The sequence below is a fragment of the Tamandua tetradactyla genome, chromosome 17 (assembly GCF_023851605.1).
Source record: "Tamandua tetradactyla isolate mTamTet1 chromosome 17, mTamTet1.pri, whole genome shotgun sequence".
NCBI lineage: Eukaryota > Metazoa > Chordata > Mammalia > Pilosa > Myrmecophagidae > Tamandua > Tamandua tetradactyla.
In genome coordinates, this window is record NC_135343.1 from 9,694,642 (window position 1) to 9,712,028 (window position 17,387).

The following is a 17,387-nucleotide window of genomic DNA, read 5'->3' on the forward strand; positions in this document are numbered from 1 at the left end:
CGGACCGTGTACCACCACCCCCAAAAAAATAACAATAACTTTAAAATAAATAAATAAATAAGGTATCAGTAGCTGACTGCTCAAATAGAGTTGAAAGGCTACTCTGGAGGCTACTCTCATGCAAGCTTCAGTTTGATACTGCTATTAACAATAGTTTGCCAAACCCTAACCAAAACCATTCCTGCCAACCCTAAAGAACACCAAGGGCTTCATCTGAGATTCTACAAAGGTTTCACACATTATGATTACTTTCCAGAAATCTACAACCTCCAGCTGGGTTCCCAGGCCAGAGAAATTCTAAAACCCAGAAGGGCCAACCTCTCCAGAACATCAACTGATTCCATTCCCCATTCCATATTATCAGCAGCCCTTTCCAACATGGAAAAGTGAGAATAATCCTGGCCCAAATATGCCCAAAGATTGGGAGAAAGATTAAAGAAACAGGTGGAGTTATTATAGAGAAGACAGGATTAAACACATGAGTATGAGCACAGAATCACTCCACTGGTATTTCTTTTAGCCCCCAGTGTCTTGGAACAGCGAGAAGGAAACTAAAATTATGGGAACTGTAACCAGTACCAAACTCTGATATCTGTTCTAAAAACTAATTGCTGCAGTGTGCTTTGAAATTGATTGCTTTTTTGTGTATATATTATTTTTCACAATTAAAAAAGTTACTTAATAAGTCTTAAATATACAAAAATAGAAGTAAAATAAAGCAGATACAGCCACCTCTTTCTTAAATATATTAAAATGAAGTTAAATAAAACAAAGACAGTCATCTCTTTATAACTAACTCCATGGGACAATACACCAGTTATATAACTATTAGAAGGTCCTTACAGTGACTAGGATCAGCCTAACGCTAACATAACAAGTCTAAAGTAGACCTAAGGAGTCTGCCTCAACACGTAACTCTCTACACAGACTTCAAAGGATAGAGAATTAATTTAGTCCTCTTAGTGGTACTTCATGATATGAATGTTTCTATGCCCATATAGATTCTCAATTTTTACCTCCAAGGATAAACGATAATATAACAGCGGTTTCTGAAGTACATAAGATGAGGGCAAAGGGTTTGCCAAGTCATCCACCTCTTAATGGTGACAGGAAAGAAATTAATAACAATTCCATGACAGAAGGTGTCACCTAACACTATTTCTATTCCTCTGAAACAGTGATCCATTTTTGCGGAATATGTGTGATCATTCCCTCACTATTTGTGCAACATTCTTTAAATATTCAAAAACATACATTTCACATACATTTTTATTAAATTGAAGCAATCAAGCTAGCTCAGCAAATAAAAAGTTGAAATTCTTCTTCAGTTTATATAATTCAACTTGGTCTGTCTCAGGTACCTATACAAAAACTACTAACATATTCATCAAGGAAAAAATAAAATAATAAAATCAGCTCTAGATTATCCATACTAAGAAGAAAGCAACAGTAAGGCACCTTTCAAAAATAATTTACAAAGAATTTTTAAGTGGCTATTGTTGGTAGCAAGTTCACTTTTCTAATTATATTTCACTCAAATCAATATTCTTTAATAACACACACCAGCTGTAGGAAAAGGAAGTAGGAACAAAAGGAAGACAAATTAGGATGAAGGGGTGGCTCATGATCTGAATAAACACTCCGAACAACACACTCCTAAGTAAATAATGCCTATACCTTAACCTATCCATTCTTAGTTGCCAGTAATTCCAAATATTCCAAAATAAACAAAAAAGGTATTAAATATCACATCTTGAAACTCTGGAGATAAAGGGCCTAATCAACTAATTGATTTAAAGCCGTGTTTGAAAAGGAATCATGGCCCCTTTGAAAATCAGATGAAAAATGTACATAATCAATTTTACATACTCTGGTTGGGAGTTATGAGGTGATCACGAACCACAAAATTACTTCCATGTATCACCCCAGGAACATTATACTTTTAACCTTATATTTTGCAGATTTAAAAGGTTCCAAAGCAATAATCATAGGCAAATAAATATATGTTTAAAACATCAAAGCTTACTGGAAAATGTTCTATCATACTGCTTTCAATCTGCATGATGTTTCTAATGTCCTTACCATATTGTCCCAAATTTTTCAAGAGCCTCCACAAGGTCTGCTTCCACCACAGATTCACAGAGTCCTCGAACATGAACAACAGGCGAAACAGAAACTTTATGATGACTTCCACCTGCCTCCTAGCAAGAGAAAATAATTTGTAGTTAAAACCTTTTAAAGCTTAAACTGCATCTTTTAGTAAACTCAACTCTGCACTAAAAAGTAGACATTAAAAAAAAAAATCCCAAACCAAACTGCCAATTCACAAGTGAGCAAAAGGAAAAAGTAAAATCAATTGTATGTTTGTGACACCAAGTTTGAAATGAACCATTCTGACCAGGCCTTATATAAACCAACATTCTATTAGCAGTGCTAACAGAATAACAATTTTTAATTTCTAAAAAGGGAGTTTTCCATCCCAATAAGAAGTAAAAAAACTCATTTAAATCTCAGGGGGAAAAAAGGAGACACAAAGAACATGCTATGATGGGAAGCTATGTCTTGTTCTCATAATTTCATAGTTCTGACATAGAATCAAAATCTCAAGTAGTCCAAATGAACAAAAAGTTCCAATTTAAATTTTTCTTTAACATAAAAATTATATTTCTTTATTTTTCCTGCAGTGTAGTAGACTCATTTAATTTTTATCCTTGTTTAAAATGGTTCTCTAGTCCCACAATAATCTGAGGGTACTCACTTAGAAAAGAACAAGAAGTACTCAAAAATGCAAACCTTACTAGGCTTCTGTGGAGTATGTTTTTAAATATAAGTGTATGATCTTAAAATTTCTTTTTAAAGGGAATAGCTATGAAAATTACTTTGAAAATGGAGTCTCTTATTTACTTATTCAAATTCTATTAGGAAAAAGATCTATATTTACAGCTATCCACTGGACCCTTCTCTCTTACATCACAATTTCAGAAACAACTTCCATGTACAATCCAAGGGAAATCTAATAAATTACAAAGAGACTAATCTGAAAGCACTAGTGTTTTGCCATTAGAATTTAGGAATCAGCTTACCAAAATATATATATGGCAAATTAAAAAGATTTTCTAATTTTTCTTTATTAGAAACACTGTTAGGAAAACCTAACAAATGAACTGCTCTATTGATAAAAAATTATGCCACTGTTTAAAGAAAAGAACTGATTTAAACATACAAAGTAACCATGGAATTACACTATTGTCAAAGCCAATAAATTCAATTTTTTTCAAATACTAATTCTGATCGTCTTTTCAATGGTTACACAAACATTCATTACATGCCAACAAGTTTAAAATGACTCATTCTGACCATGCCTTATATAAACCAATGTTCTATTAGCAGTGTTAACAAATAAGAATCTTTGCCTAGGTGAAGCAACAACAAACCTGTGTTATCATCATTAAATTCTTAAACATAACTGAAGGATAATAAAACAGGAAAAGAACTCTAAATAATATCTAGTTTAGAGCATACAAAGTATAAATAACTTTAAATAGACAATAATAAGTTGCAGATATAATTAAGACAGCCATCTCAATTGATTCTTAGAAATAAACTGGCAAAGGTAAAATAAAAGGGCAACAGAAAACTTGCAGATATAGTATAGTTTCAAAAGTGAGAAACACAATCTCTTTTTAAAAACTGTACCTTCCTGGTCTCTTCAAAAAGTTAGTATCACAAAAACTAGTGGAAAGAAGGCTCCAGATTGAGACTCAAGAGACACAGCAACCAAATGCAATGTGTGAGTCTTTATTTTATAATAGATAGAAACTACTACAAAAGACAATTTAGGGACAATTGGAGAACTCTGAACACAAACAAGATATTACACTATAATGGAATTATTCTTAGGTATAGCAATGGGTATTGGTTTTGTGAGAGAATATCCTTATTCTTAGGAATACTGGGATATTTAGGGATGAAGCTTCTTCAGATGTTTGCAACTCGTTTTCAAATAGTTTAAGGGAAAATTTATGTACATAAATAGAGAGATAAAAGTGCAAGTGACAAAACTGCTGAATCCAGGCAGAAAATATAAATAAACATTTTACATAATAAAAAGTTGAAAAAAATTTTATTATATACTTAGGATCCAGAAAAAGGCATTAAGAACAATAAAAAAAAAAAACTACTCATGTACCCACCACCCAATTTAATAAAGTATTACCAGTTGATCACATCTCTTCTTCCTATTCCCACCTTATAATAGTAGCCACTATCCAGAACACAGTGCCTCAATATGGCTATTTTTTCAACTGGTCTTCTCACACAGAGGAGGATCATAAAAACAGATAAAATACCTCAAGAGACATCATTTTAACATATTATTATTTAACGATATTTCCTAAATGGAACAAATTGAGATCAAAGCCATTCCTTGATAGCTGGAAGATGCTAAATATAATCAATATGGTACAGGGGAAGATAATTACCTCAAAGTCTGAAAACTTCCCAAACCCCTTGAATTTCCATTATTTGCCCACTATTAATCTGCCATTTACATGAGTTTATCTACCCACGTCCTCTTGTCTTAAATATAAAAATTTATCATCTTTTCTGTAAACTACTTTATTAAAAACAAAGAAAAAAACATCCTAGTTATTTCCAAATATAAAACTGATTGAGACAGAACAGCTCCCAGAGCCACGACAGAGATCAAGAAGACAGCATACCCCATTCTGGAACGGCTGACTGGCTGGGAGAACCCGCTCCGGTGAGATCGCCGAGGGGCGCGGGCTTCCCCGGGCCGGGGCGGCAAGCGGCTGGAGTCCCTCCCTTCCTCCTTCCCGGGCTAGTTGGGAGAATTGGACAGGCAGTCCCCTCAAGCCGGGGCAGCTGGCACCCCCCACACGCGCGGCCCCCCGGACCAACTGGGAGAATTAGATCGGAGATCCCCAGGCCGCAGAAACGGTGACCGGGGTCCCTTACAAACACGTGGCTTCCCGGTCTGGCTGGGAACGGTGCACTCTCCCGGGCCGCGGCGGCTGGCGCCCTCCCGCCACGCTTGGTGCCCCGGGCCGGCTAGGAGATTCAGACAGGCGCTCTCCCGGGCCGCGGCAGCCAGCGACCCTCCCCGTATTCGGATCCCCGGGCCGGCTGGCACTCTTCCAAGTCGCTTCGACTGGCGAACCTCCCCCACGGCGAGTTTTCAGAAGTTAAAGAACCCACAGCACCTTTTACTGGTGGGACCCGCAGACAAATGAGTGCCAGGAGCGCCACCTATTGGGCAGGATAAGAAAAACAGAACCCAGAGATTTCACAGAAAAATCTTTCAACCTGGTTGGGTCCAACACCCAGGGAAATCTGACTAAATGTCCAGACGCCAGCAGAAGATAACGGATCATGCTGAGAAAATTGAAAATATGGCCCAGTCAAAGGAACAAACCAATAGTTCAAATGAGATACAGGAGCTGAGACAACTAATGCTGAAATTACGAACAGAAATGGAAAACCTCTTCAAAAACAAAATCAATAAATTGAGGGAGGACATGAAGAAGACATGGGCTGAACAAAAAGAAGAAATAGAAAAACTGAACAAACAAATCACAGAACTTATGGAAGTGAAGGATAAAGTAGAAAAGATGGAAAAAACAATGGATACCTACAATGATAGATTTAAAGAGACAGAAGATAGAATTAGTGATTTGGAGGATGGAACATCTGAATTCCAAAAAGAAACAGAAACTATAGGGAAAAGAATGGAAAAATTTGAACAGGGGATCAGGGAACTGAAGGACAATATGAAGCGCACAAATATACGTGTTGTGGGTGTCCCAGAAGGAGAAGAAAAGGGAAAAGGAGGAGGAAAACTAATGGAAGAAATTATCACTGAAAATTTCCCAACTCTTATGAAAGACCTAAAATTACAGATCCAAGAAGTGCAGCGCACCCCAAAGAGAATAGACCCAAACAGGCGTTCTCCAAGACACTTACTAGTTAGAATGTCAGAGGTCAAAGAGAAAGAGAGGATCTTGAAAGCAGCAAGAGAAAAACAATGCATCACATACAAGAGAAACCCAATAAGACTATGTGCAGATTTCTCAGCAGAAACCACGGAAGCTAGAAGACAGTGGGATGATATATTTAAATTACTAAAAGAGAAAAACTGCCAACCAAGACTTCTATATCCAGCAAAATTGTCCTTCAAAAATGAGGGAGAAATTAAAACATTCTCAGACAAAAAGTCACTGAGAGAATTTGTGACCAAGAGACCAGTTCTGCAAGAAATACTACAGGGACCACTAGAGTCAGATAGGAAAAGACAGAAGAGAGAGGTATGGAGAAGAGTGTAGAAAGAAGGAAAATCAGATATGATATATACAATACAAAAGGCAAAATGGTAGAGGAAAATATTATCCAAACAGTAATAACACTAAATGTTAATGGACTGAATTCCCCAATCAAAAGACATAGACTGGCAGAATGGATTAAAAAACAGGATCCTTCTATATGCTGTCTACAGGAAACACATCTTAGACCCAAAGATAAACATAGGTTGAAAGTGAAAGGTTAGGAAAAGATATTTCATGCAAATAACAACCAGAAAACGGCAGGAGTAGCTATACTAATATCCAACAAATTAGACTTCAAATGTAAAACAGTTAAAAGAGACAAAGAAGGACACTATCTACTAATAAAAGGAACAATTAAACAAGAAGACATAACAATCATAAATATTTACGCACCGAACCGGAATGCCCCTAAATACGTGAGGAATACACTGCAAACACTGAAAAGGGAAATAGACACATATACCATAATAGTTGGAGACTTCAATTCACCACTCTCATCAATGGACAGAACATCTAGACAAAGGATCAATAAAGAAATAGAGAATCTGAATATTACTATAAATGAGCTAGACTTAACAGACATTTATAGGACATTACATCCCACAACAGCAGGATACACCTTTTTCTCAAGCGCTCATGGATCATTCTCAAAGATAGACCATATGCTGGGTCACAAAGCAAGTCTTAACAAATTTAAAAAGATTGAAATCATACACAACACTTTCTCGGATCATAAAGGAATGAAGTTGGAAATCAATAATAGGCGGAGTGCCAGAAAATTCACAAATACGTGGAGGCTGTACAACACACTCTTAAACAACGAGTGGGTCAAAGAAGAAATTGCAAGAGAAATTAGTAAATACCTCGAGGCGAATGAACATGAAAACACAACATATCAAAACTTATGGGACGCAGCAAAGGCAGTGCTAAGAGGGAAATTTATTGCCCTAAATGCCTATATCAGAAAAGAAGAAAAGGCAAAAATGCAGGAATTAACTGTCACTTGGAAGAACTGGAGAAAGAACAGCAAGCTAACCCCAAAGCAAGCAAAAGGAAAGAAATAACAAAGATTAGAGCAGAAATAAATGAAATTGAAAACAATAGAGAAAATCAATAAGACCAGAAGTTGGTTCTATGAGAAAATCAATAAGATTGATGGGCCCTTAGCAAGACTGAAAAAAGAAGAAGAGAGAGGATGCAAATAAATAAGATCAGAAATGGAAGAGGAGACATAACTACTGACCTCACAGAAATAAAGGAGGTAATAACAGGATACTATGAACAACTTTACGCTAATAAATACAACAATTTAGATGAAATGGATGAGTTCCTGGAAAGACATGAACAACCAACTTTGACTCAAGAAGAAATAGATGACCTCAACAAACCAATCACAAGTAAAGAAATTGAATCAGTCATTCAAAAGTTTCCTAAAAAGAAAAGTCCAGGACCAGATGGCTTCACATGTGAATTCTATCAAACATTCCAGAATGAATTGGTACCAACTCTCCTCAAACTCTTCAAAAAAATCGAAGTGGAGGGAAAACTACCTAATTCATTCTATGAAGCCAACATCACCCTCATACCAAAACCAGGCAAAGATATTACAAAAAAAGAAAACTACAGACCAATCTCTCTAATGAATATAGATGCAAAAATCCTCAATAAAATTCTAGCAAATCGTATCCAACAACACATTAAAAGAATTATACATCATGACCAAGTCGGATTCATCCCAGGTATGCAAAGATGGGTCAACATAAGAAAATCAATTAATGTAATACACCATATCAACAAATCAAAGCAGAAAAATCACATGATCATCTCAATTGATGCAGAGAAGGCATTTGACAAGATTCAACATCCTTTCCTGTTGAAAACACTTCAAAAGATAGGAATACAAGGGAACTTCCTTAAAATGATAGAAGGAATATATGAAAAACCCACAGCTAATATCATCCTCAATGAAGAAAAATTGAAAACTTTCCCCCAAAGATCAGGAACAAGACAAGGATGTCCATTATCACCACTATTATTCAACATTGTGTTGGAGCTTCTAGCCAGAGCAATTAGACAAGAAAAAGAAATACAAGGCATCAAAATTGGAAAGGAAGAAGTAAAATTATCACTGTTTGCAGACGATATGATACTATACATCGAAAACCCGGAAAAATCCACAAAAAAACTACTAGAGCTAATAAATGAGTACAGCAAAGCAGCAGGTTACAAGATCAACATTCAAAAATCTGTAGCATTTCTATACACTAGTAATGAACAAGCTGAGGGGGAAATCAAGAAACGAATCCCATTTACAATTGCAACTAAAAGAATAAAATACCTAGTAATAAATTTAACCAAAGAGACAAAAAACCTATACAAAGAAAATTACAAAAAACTGTTAAAAGAAATCACAGAAGACCTAAATAGATGGAAGGGCATACCGTGTTCATGGATTGGAAGACTAAATATAGTTAAGATGTCAATCCTACCTAAATTGATTTACAGATTCAATGCCATACCAATCAAAATCCCAACAACTTATTTTTCAGAAATAGAAAAACCAATAAGCAAATTTATCTGGAAGGGCAGGGTGCCCCGAATTGCTAAAAACATCTTGAGGAAAAAAAACGAAGCTGGAGGTCTCGCACTGCCTGACTTTAAGGCATATTATGAAGCCACAGCGGTCAAAACAGCATGGTATTGGCATAAAGATAGATATATCGACCAATGGAATCGAATAGAGTGCTCAGATATAGACCCTCTCATCTATGGACATTTGATCTTTGATAAGGCAGTCAAGCCAACTCACCTGGGACAGAACAGTCTCTTCAATAAATGGTGCCTAGAACTGGATATCCATATGCAAAAGAACGAAAGAAGACCCGTATCTCACACCCTATACAAAAGTTAACTCAAAATGGATCAAAGATCTAAACATTAGGTCTAAGACCATAAAACAGTTAGAGGAAAATGTAGGGAGATATCTTATGAAACTTACAATTGGAGGCGGTTTTATGGACCTTGAACCTAAAGCAAGAGCACTGAAGAAGGAAATAAATAAATGGGAGCTCCTCAAAATTAAACACTTTTGTGCAACAAAGAACTTCATCAAGAAAGTAGAAAGACAGCCTACACAATGGGAGACAATATTTGGAAATGACATATCAGATAAAGGTCTAGTATCCAGAATTTATAAAGAGATTGTCCAACTCAACAACAAAAAGACAGCCAACCCAATTACAAAATGGGAAAAAGACTTGAACAGACACCTCTCAGAAGAGGAAATACAAATGGTCAAAAGGCACATGAAGAGATGCTCAATGTCCCTGGCCATCAGAGAAATGCAAATCAAAACCACAATGAGATATCATCTCACACCCACCAGAATGGCCATTATCAACAAAACAGAAAATGACAAGTGCTGGAGAGGATGCGGAGAAAGAGGCACACTTATCCACTGTTGGTGGGAATGTCAAATGGTGCAACCACTGTGGAAGGCAGTTTGGCGGTTCCTCAAAAAGCTGAATAAATTGCCATACGACCCAGCAATACCATTGCTAGGTATCTACTCAAAGGACTTAAGAGCAAAGACACAAATGGACATTTGCACACCAATGTTTATAGCAGCCAAAATGTCCATCAACAGACGAGTGGCTAAACAAACTGTGGTATATACATACGATGGAATATTATGCAGCTTTAAGACAGAATAAACTTATGAAGCATGTAATAACATGGATGGACCTAGAGAACATTATACTGAGTGAGTCTAGCCAAAAACGAAAGGACAAATACTGTATGGTCCCACTAATGTGAACCGACATTCGAGAATAAACTTGGAATATGTCATTGGTAAAAAAAAAAACTGATCGATATTAAAGATTTTTTTCAAACTATAGTGCTTTAGACAGTTCTCTATTCCTCTTTTGCCTAAAATACTAACACTCTCCTTATATTAATATTTTCTTATCTCTACCTATACTATATACTAGTGATAAAAAATCTGAAATTATCTGTAGCACTTCTTTTAAGATTTAAGCAACAGACTTTCCATCTGGTTCCTAAATTAGTATTGTTCATCCCATCCATATATTAATACTTCGATGATGTCTTCTCCAGATTAAAGAATCTTTAAAAATCTTTCTCATACAGAAGACCCAATGTTCTTTCCATTTCAAAATGTTTAGTTAACTAGGCTTTCTTTTGATCTACTATAGTTATTAATTATCAAACTGGAAACAATATGCCAGGTGAGTGCCCAGTAAAGGAAGGCATGCTTGCAATGTACATGTTCATTTTTAAAAATTATTCAATCCCTTCTCTAGGCAAACTGGATCAACTGTAACGGAGACATTATCCTAATCCATTCCAGACTCTAGAACCAATCTAGTCATAATAATCATTCCAAACCCTGGCCCCTCAAAGGTTGTCTCAAGGACAAACTCAAATAATACTAATCTTAAATGCTAACTCTGCCTACTTCAGACTGATAATTAGGCTCCACTGAAAGGAAGGAAAGCTCAGGGGAATATAAATGAAACTCCTATTCACCATTAACAGCTCTTCATATAATAAAGCAACTACACTGTAAACTCACAAAAGACACGGACAATGTCAAGCTTTTTTTGTTTTCCAACATCTCCATGCATATCATATGCTAAACAGCTACTGAATGACTTTTTCTACTCTCCAAAAATTATAGAATTGAAAAAGACCAACTTCAGATTCATTATTTAATTCCCTACCCCAAACACACATCCACTGCCAAATAATTATCCAGTATCTCCTTAAATACCTTCAATGACAAGAAACACATAATCCATTATATTTTTAGAAAATTCTTCATAATATACATCTAAACCTGTTTTCCTGTAGTTTCCTATATAAAATGGCCTTTGGAATCAAACTAGCATTTGAATCCTTGTTTGGATGCTTACTTGCTCAATGATTTTAGGCAAATATTTCTTTTCTGAGCCTCAGTTTCTTTGTAAAAAAAAAAAAACCCAATCTCCAAGACTACAACAAATGGAACAACATATATAAAATGTCAAGCACAGTGCTAGACATAGTTATTGGACAGGACTTAATAAATGTTCGTTGGCACTCTACCTCCATCTCAATTTCTCTCTTTCACATTGATAATCTTCTAATTACTTGTAATGATTTCTTCTGTCACACCTAAATTTCCCCCTCAGGCTAAATATTCCCAAGATTCCTTCACCACTCCTTTTATGGCTTGATTTCAAATGCCTTCTCCATCTGGTAATCTTTCTCTGGGTACATTAGAATTTATCAACATAACGCCAAGAAGTGAGTATGGTATTTCCAGATATAAGATTATCTTCTCCCTTACTTTAGATACTTCATGTAGACCACGGACAAGTTAACTCTAAGGGGCAGCTGCAAATACTATTTTATATTTTAACTCATACTATGCTTAGAGTTAACCTATGTAATTTTTTTCTTACTAAATTAAACAACTACACCTCTTAGTGTTTTCTTTTTTTAAAGATAAGCAGACTCAAAATGTGAAAAATCCACTAATATTCCTATGCAGTTTTTAGGTACATTTTAACACATAAGAGAGACTGGAAAAGAACAACCACATGACTCAAATAACTTTTTAAAAATAAGTTTTAATTTTTTGCTGAAGTAGTAACTCTCTGGTTTCGCCTACCAAAATCCCTTCTGTCTTTTGCTAAAGAAGGAAAAAAATCTCCTCAAGTCGATTGTTACTTCAATAATATTCTCAATCACACAACCATGCCTTACCAACTTCAGAGGTGGTCCAGTGATCAGTTGAGGAGAGAAAGGGAAATCACGATTTAAAAAATCATTATTTCTCCAAAAATGGTTGATCTGAGAGGATAAATATGGGCATTAGGAGAGGGAGGGTGTTCTCTTTACTTAACAACTGTGAGATATAAGCCTAGCTTCATCACTACATAATGAATAAACCCAGCATAGAGGAAAGCAGAGCCAAAACATAGAAAGAGAAAGACTCAAGTCACTATGATATCACCTCAATCCCTGAATCCAGCCATGCCTGAAACTAGGGCCACAACTTGCTTTCCCAGTGGCCAATAAATTCTCCCTATCTGCTTTTTATTTTGCTTGAGCTCATCAGAGTTTCGGTGGCCGCAACTGCAAGCCCTGAAAGTTATATTCAATTTCATGAAGAAAAATAAGCATTAAATTGTATAGAATCACAGAGTTTTAGATATAGGGTCTTTCTCCACTATTATAGTTCCATCACCTACCTAGAACAGAACCTAGCACACTGCAGGGGTTCAAGGGATATTTTTCAATGAGTTAAGAGATCATAGAACCGTGTATGAGTGGTTCAGTGACAGAATACTCACCTGACATGCAGGAAATCCGGGTCCCATTCCCAGCGCATGCACCACCTCTCTCCTGCCCGCCCCAACACAAAAAAAAAAGAGTTCACAGAAATCATCCAATCCAACCACCTCATGTAATTAAAAGTTGAAGCCCATAAGGTTAAGTCACAAAGCTTGCTGGGAACAGAGCCAAGACACCTGTCTTGCTTGTGTTGTGCTTCCTGTCCTATTAATACAGCTTTTTTCACTATATGTGATAACACCAAGAAATATAGCCACTCGTTAAAACCAGAAGAGCGTAAAATCTACCACTTTTCACTTCTTTTCCAAAACTAATTCTAAAAATAAATAATCTTCACTCTATCATAGAAGTTTAGCTAAAGGAGACAAAGGACACTATCCTTATAAAAGCCTCAAACTCTGGCACTTAACTCCGGGGCACACATCCTTGAACTCTTTTATTCCCAGGAGCACACTTTCTATGCTCACTGTCTCAGCTTTTCCTGTGGGAGCTGAGTTAACAAAGTGACCTCATCCCATCTCCCATTCATCCAATAAACCACTGTAATGTTCATATAATTTCTGTAGTTTAGATCATCCACGTGTAATGGTATATCTTGAATTCAAACTCGACTTACTTTATCTTTTAGAAAATTCTTGTTTTTGGAAATTCTAACATTAAATTTTTCTCTCGACATTCTGCCATCCTGCAAGTCTATTTATTAAAAGCTGAGAAACAAAATTTCACCTCATCAGCAAACAAATCACTGTAACAATTTTTGACTTGCCTGTTTATTCATCAACAGAATAAAATAAAAACTCAAAAATCTCTAAAATGAATTAGCAACGCCATAAATTACTATTACCAGCCATGATAAAGCTCATCTTTTCTACATAATCTCCCAATTCAATTTCTCAATTGGTTTTGCCAAGTGAAGCCCCTAATATTCAGAAGTTAAGTTGCTTTCTTGAAAGCAGATACAGAAATTTACTATTAATATGATCTTGGAAGTCATGCCTACTAAATTTGAGCATATCATTTGCTCCACAAGAATAAAGTAACTGCATAATATAAGGCACAGGCACCATAATTAAGCTTTGTTCTACAATGCAGCCAAGTGAATCTCAAGAACTCTGGGAGTTTTTGCTCTTGAAGGCAAGAGACAGAAGAAACATATTTAAAGATGTCTCATTTCTCATATCCAAAGTGCTAACTAACTTTCTACTTCTCTTTACACCTTAAAACATCATGATCATTCACAATAATTAACTTGCCTTTAAGTTAGGAACATTTGTAGAATATTCTTAAACACTCACTTTCATTGTAAAAAGAAAGCAATATGAATGTTTGCATTCTTACTTTGTACTTTACAAGCTTCCAACTAGAGCTGAAAAGATTACCCATCACTGTACCTAATCTGCATTTATTTTGACTGACCACAAACAGTGCTCAAAGATCACTGAGGTTGGGTCAAACCTCTTTCAATTAGATGAGTTTATCATATTTCTGGATGATGGAGCACTAGAACAGTAAACTATCCAGGGAATTCCTATCCCCAAAGCAGGATTTTATTATGTACAAATTTCCACAGTTGCACTGATTTCAAAATAGTAACAAAAATTAAACAGAGAAAAAATGTTTAGAAACAGGAAAAAAAATAAGCCTTCATTAGACTTTGTTGCATTAATATTGATTCTAGTATTAAATAAAAGCAATTCACTCTGTTCTAAAAAAAACAGAATAGTAAGAAAACAAACCTTAGCATTTATAACTCAATCTTCATATTGAGTTATAAATTCCTGCCCAGGGAATTTAAAAGCTGCATTTTGCCAATCACTGAGCTACAACTTCAGGTACAGAAGGTACGTCATTCAACTTTCACATTTTAGAGACTAAGGAAAATTACAGTAGTTAATTGATTTTCCAAGTGCACAGCTTGCAGGCTAAGACTATACTCCTGACCCTTCCCAAACCCAGCTTAAGTGCTAGTTCCACTGCTACACAAACCACTGGATATGATTACATATTATCTTCCTCACAACATCCAAAATAATAACATTGGCTTAACATTTTCACAGTTGTTGGTTTTTTTAAGTTTTCTGAACTGAATTAAGTACCCTTCCAAGACACTTAAACGAAGACAATTCATCCTGCTGAACAAAAACTAGAGCAAGACTTGGCAAAAGAGGTGTACAAATCCAATACATTTAAATACTGGTCTAAATATTCCTGCGCCCATAACTGTGAAGACACTGGAGTTGGCTTTGAACCCATACTTTCTAAAAAGAAATGCACTTCCTTTATTCACAGCTCCAAGTTACATTTTTAATATTTCAAGTATCTAAGAACAAAAATAAAAAGTAATAGCTAAGCTACAAGGAAATTACTTTCTTTAGAGAAAGAAACATTCCTTTTTAAAATGTGCTGTCACCTTACCCATCACATCGTATTTATAAACTCTAACACTTAGGACTATAACCGTACATTTTTACATAAAAATTCAACAGTAGCTAAAACGCTTCTATTTTGCCTTTTATAAAAGGTACTGTCAAAAGTATTTTCATGTAGTAACAGGATGCTTACAGTTTCGTAAATTTCTGTCAAAGTTTGCTGAATTAACCACAATTAAAATGTGTTAAATATTTAAAGAACATCTAAGTCATTAAGACGGTCAACGTGCACCAAAATAAGAGTAAAAAGCATTTGCTTTGTTTTATTTGCTTTGTCTCCTGAAAGTCTCCATCCACTAAAGCTGAAAAACTACTTGCTGCAGATAAAATAATTTTCACATTCCTTTGCCTCCAACTAACATTTTCGACGACAGAATCTAGGAACGTGCGTTTAATGCAACCCTCAGTTCCTCTTTTGGTGGGGCAAATTTGGAAAACCCTGCCAATAAAAAAGGAGTTGATTTTAAGATTCGTTTTACTTGAAAGGGTGTATTATACACTTAGCCACACATTTTTCTTTTAACCGACGAGCTAAAAAGTGTTCGATGCAATAATCACCAAACTTTGTGGCAAAGCATGCATGCCATGCCTGCAGGGTAAAAGCAAAAGCATTAATTAAACCTTCAGGGAGACTAGTGCCGGGACGTAATTTGTCATTTTGTGACGGCGCTCCTCAAGACGTAGGCAAAGGGAGCGGAGCCCTCGACCAACGACAGACGCAACCATCCCGCGATCGCGCCCACCAGGCCGAGGCTGCGGCCCGTCCCGACGGCGGCTAGACGCCGGAGCGGTTAAAATAACCAACAGTAATTGCGCACTAAAGCCCCGCGGGGCGGAAGCAATGTCTTCCCGCCGCCCACGCCTGCGACCCTCCCCAAGTTCAGGGCCCCAGACCAGGCCCGGGCAGCGTTCGCCCTCGGCATGCGGGGAAACGGCCACACCGAAGAAGAAAAAAAAAAAAAAAGCCCTGAAGAGAAAAGCCGCCGTTTCCCGACCCCGTCAGTACAGCAGAAAGAGGGAAACGAGGCGGACAGGAGGCCCCCGGGCCCTGCTTCCCGGGAGCCGCCAGGCACAGCGGACAGGGACGGCGCTTTGTTACCTACCGGTTGTGAGAAGCTCCGGCCGCCGCCGCCATCGCCCCCGCCCCGGGGCGTTGCTTCCCGGCGGTTGTCGCCTTCCTCAGCCGAGTAGTCGATCTCCCCCTCCTCAGTCTTGAGGCGCTTGGCCTGACTCTCGTATTCCCGGTCCTCCTCATACGTCTCCCTCGGGGAGGAGGAGGAGGAGGACATGGCGGCGTCCGGAGGGGCCGGTGGGCAGATGGGTGGGGGTGGCGGCGAGGCGCGGGCCTCGGAGGCCGCCGGCCAGTCCCGGCCGCAGACAGCGCCTTTGAGAAGGTCCGTGCGGCCCAGCCGTCCGCGAGGTCCGTGCGCCCCAGGTGCGGAGAGCGGGCGGGATGACGGAGGCGCCTCAGGAGGAGGCTGTGGAACGACCGCTCCCCTTTCTTAACGACTCAACATCCAGCCTCAGCGTCCTCCGACTCCGACTCCGACTCCGCTCCCTGCTCGGGGGAGCGAATCTAAGGATGGGGACGCGACTGTAGCTTCCGGTCTTCCCTCCTCCCCTAATCCGCTCCCCGTCGCCCAAACCGAGCCTCCGTGCCCGCCTCCGCCGCCACCGCCCAGGATCGAATCCAGTCGCAGCCCGCGGGAAGCGCCCCCAAGTCCGGGGCCCCCTCCCTATTGGCAGGGAGAAAAGTCGACCGGGCTCCCAATTGGCTGGAAGGGCTGTTTGTCAGAAGCTGCCCGAGGCCCGGCCGCGCCTCCCGCCTCTCCGAGCCTTGTGAACTTGCCCTGGAAGTCCCGACTGCGCAACGCCCGCCGCGCGCCGGCTGGGAGCCGTTGTCGCCCCGAGCCGTTGGCGCTGGTAGGCTCCTACCCCCGGCGAGGCGAGGCCAGCGCCGAGGGACCACGACGGACCATGAGGCGTGCCGTGGGCCGGGGCTGCGGGTGTTAACCGCCCTCCAGCTAATTTAAATGCTTTTATTACTTCTTCAAAAGAGGATGAGGAAAATCTCTGCAAATGTTACCCCCCCACACACACAAGCCCTAAAACTGCAGGGGAGGGTGGGGCGGGGGCTGGGGGTGGGGGACGGCGGGAAAGGGATTAGGAACCGAGAAATTAGCTCACCCTCTCTGATGTGTGTGAAATCGGATAAGACTCTCCCCGCCTCTAACAAGACAGTCAAGAATAGCAG

The 17,387-nt window shown here is 38.5% G+C and overlaps 1 protein-coding gene across 1 annotated transcript in view; it reads right to left on the reverse strand.

Moving 5' to 3' along the window:
- HNRNPLL (heterogeneous nuclear ribonucleoprotein L like) overlaps positions 1–16,827 on the reverse strand; it is a 74,251-nt gene extending 57,424 nt beyond the window's left edge. The window contains exons 1-2 of the mRNA XM_077134027.1: positions 16,237–16,827; positions 2,083–2,201 (exon numbers count right to left, since the gene is read on the reverse strand). Coding sequence (XP_076990142.1) covers positions 2,083–2,201; positions 16,237–16,422 — 305 coding nt within the window. The 5' untranslated portion in view covers positions 16,423–16,827. The remainder of the gene's footprint in view (positions 1–2,082; positions 2,202–16,236) is intronic.
- Between the last annotated feature and the right edge of the window lie 560 nt (positions 16,828–17,387).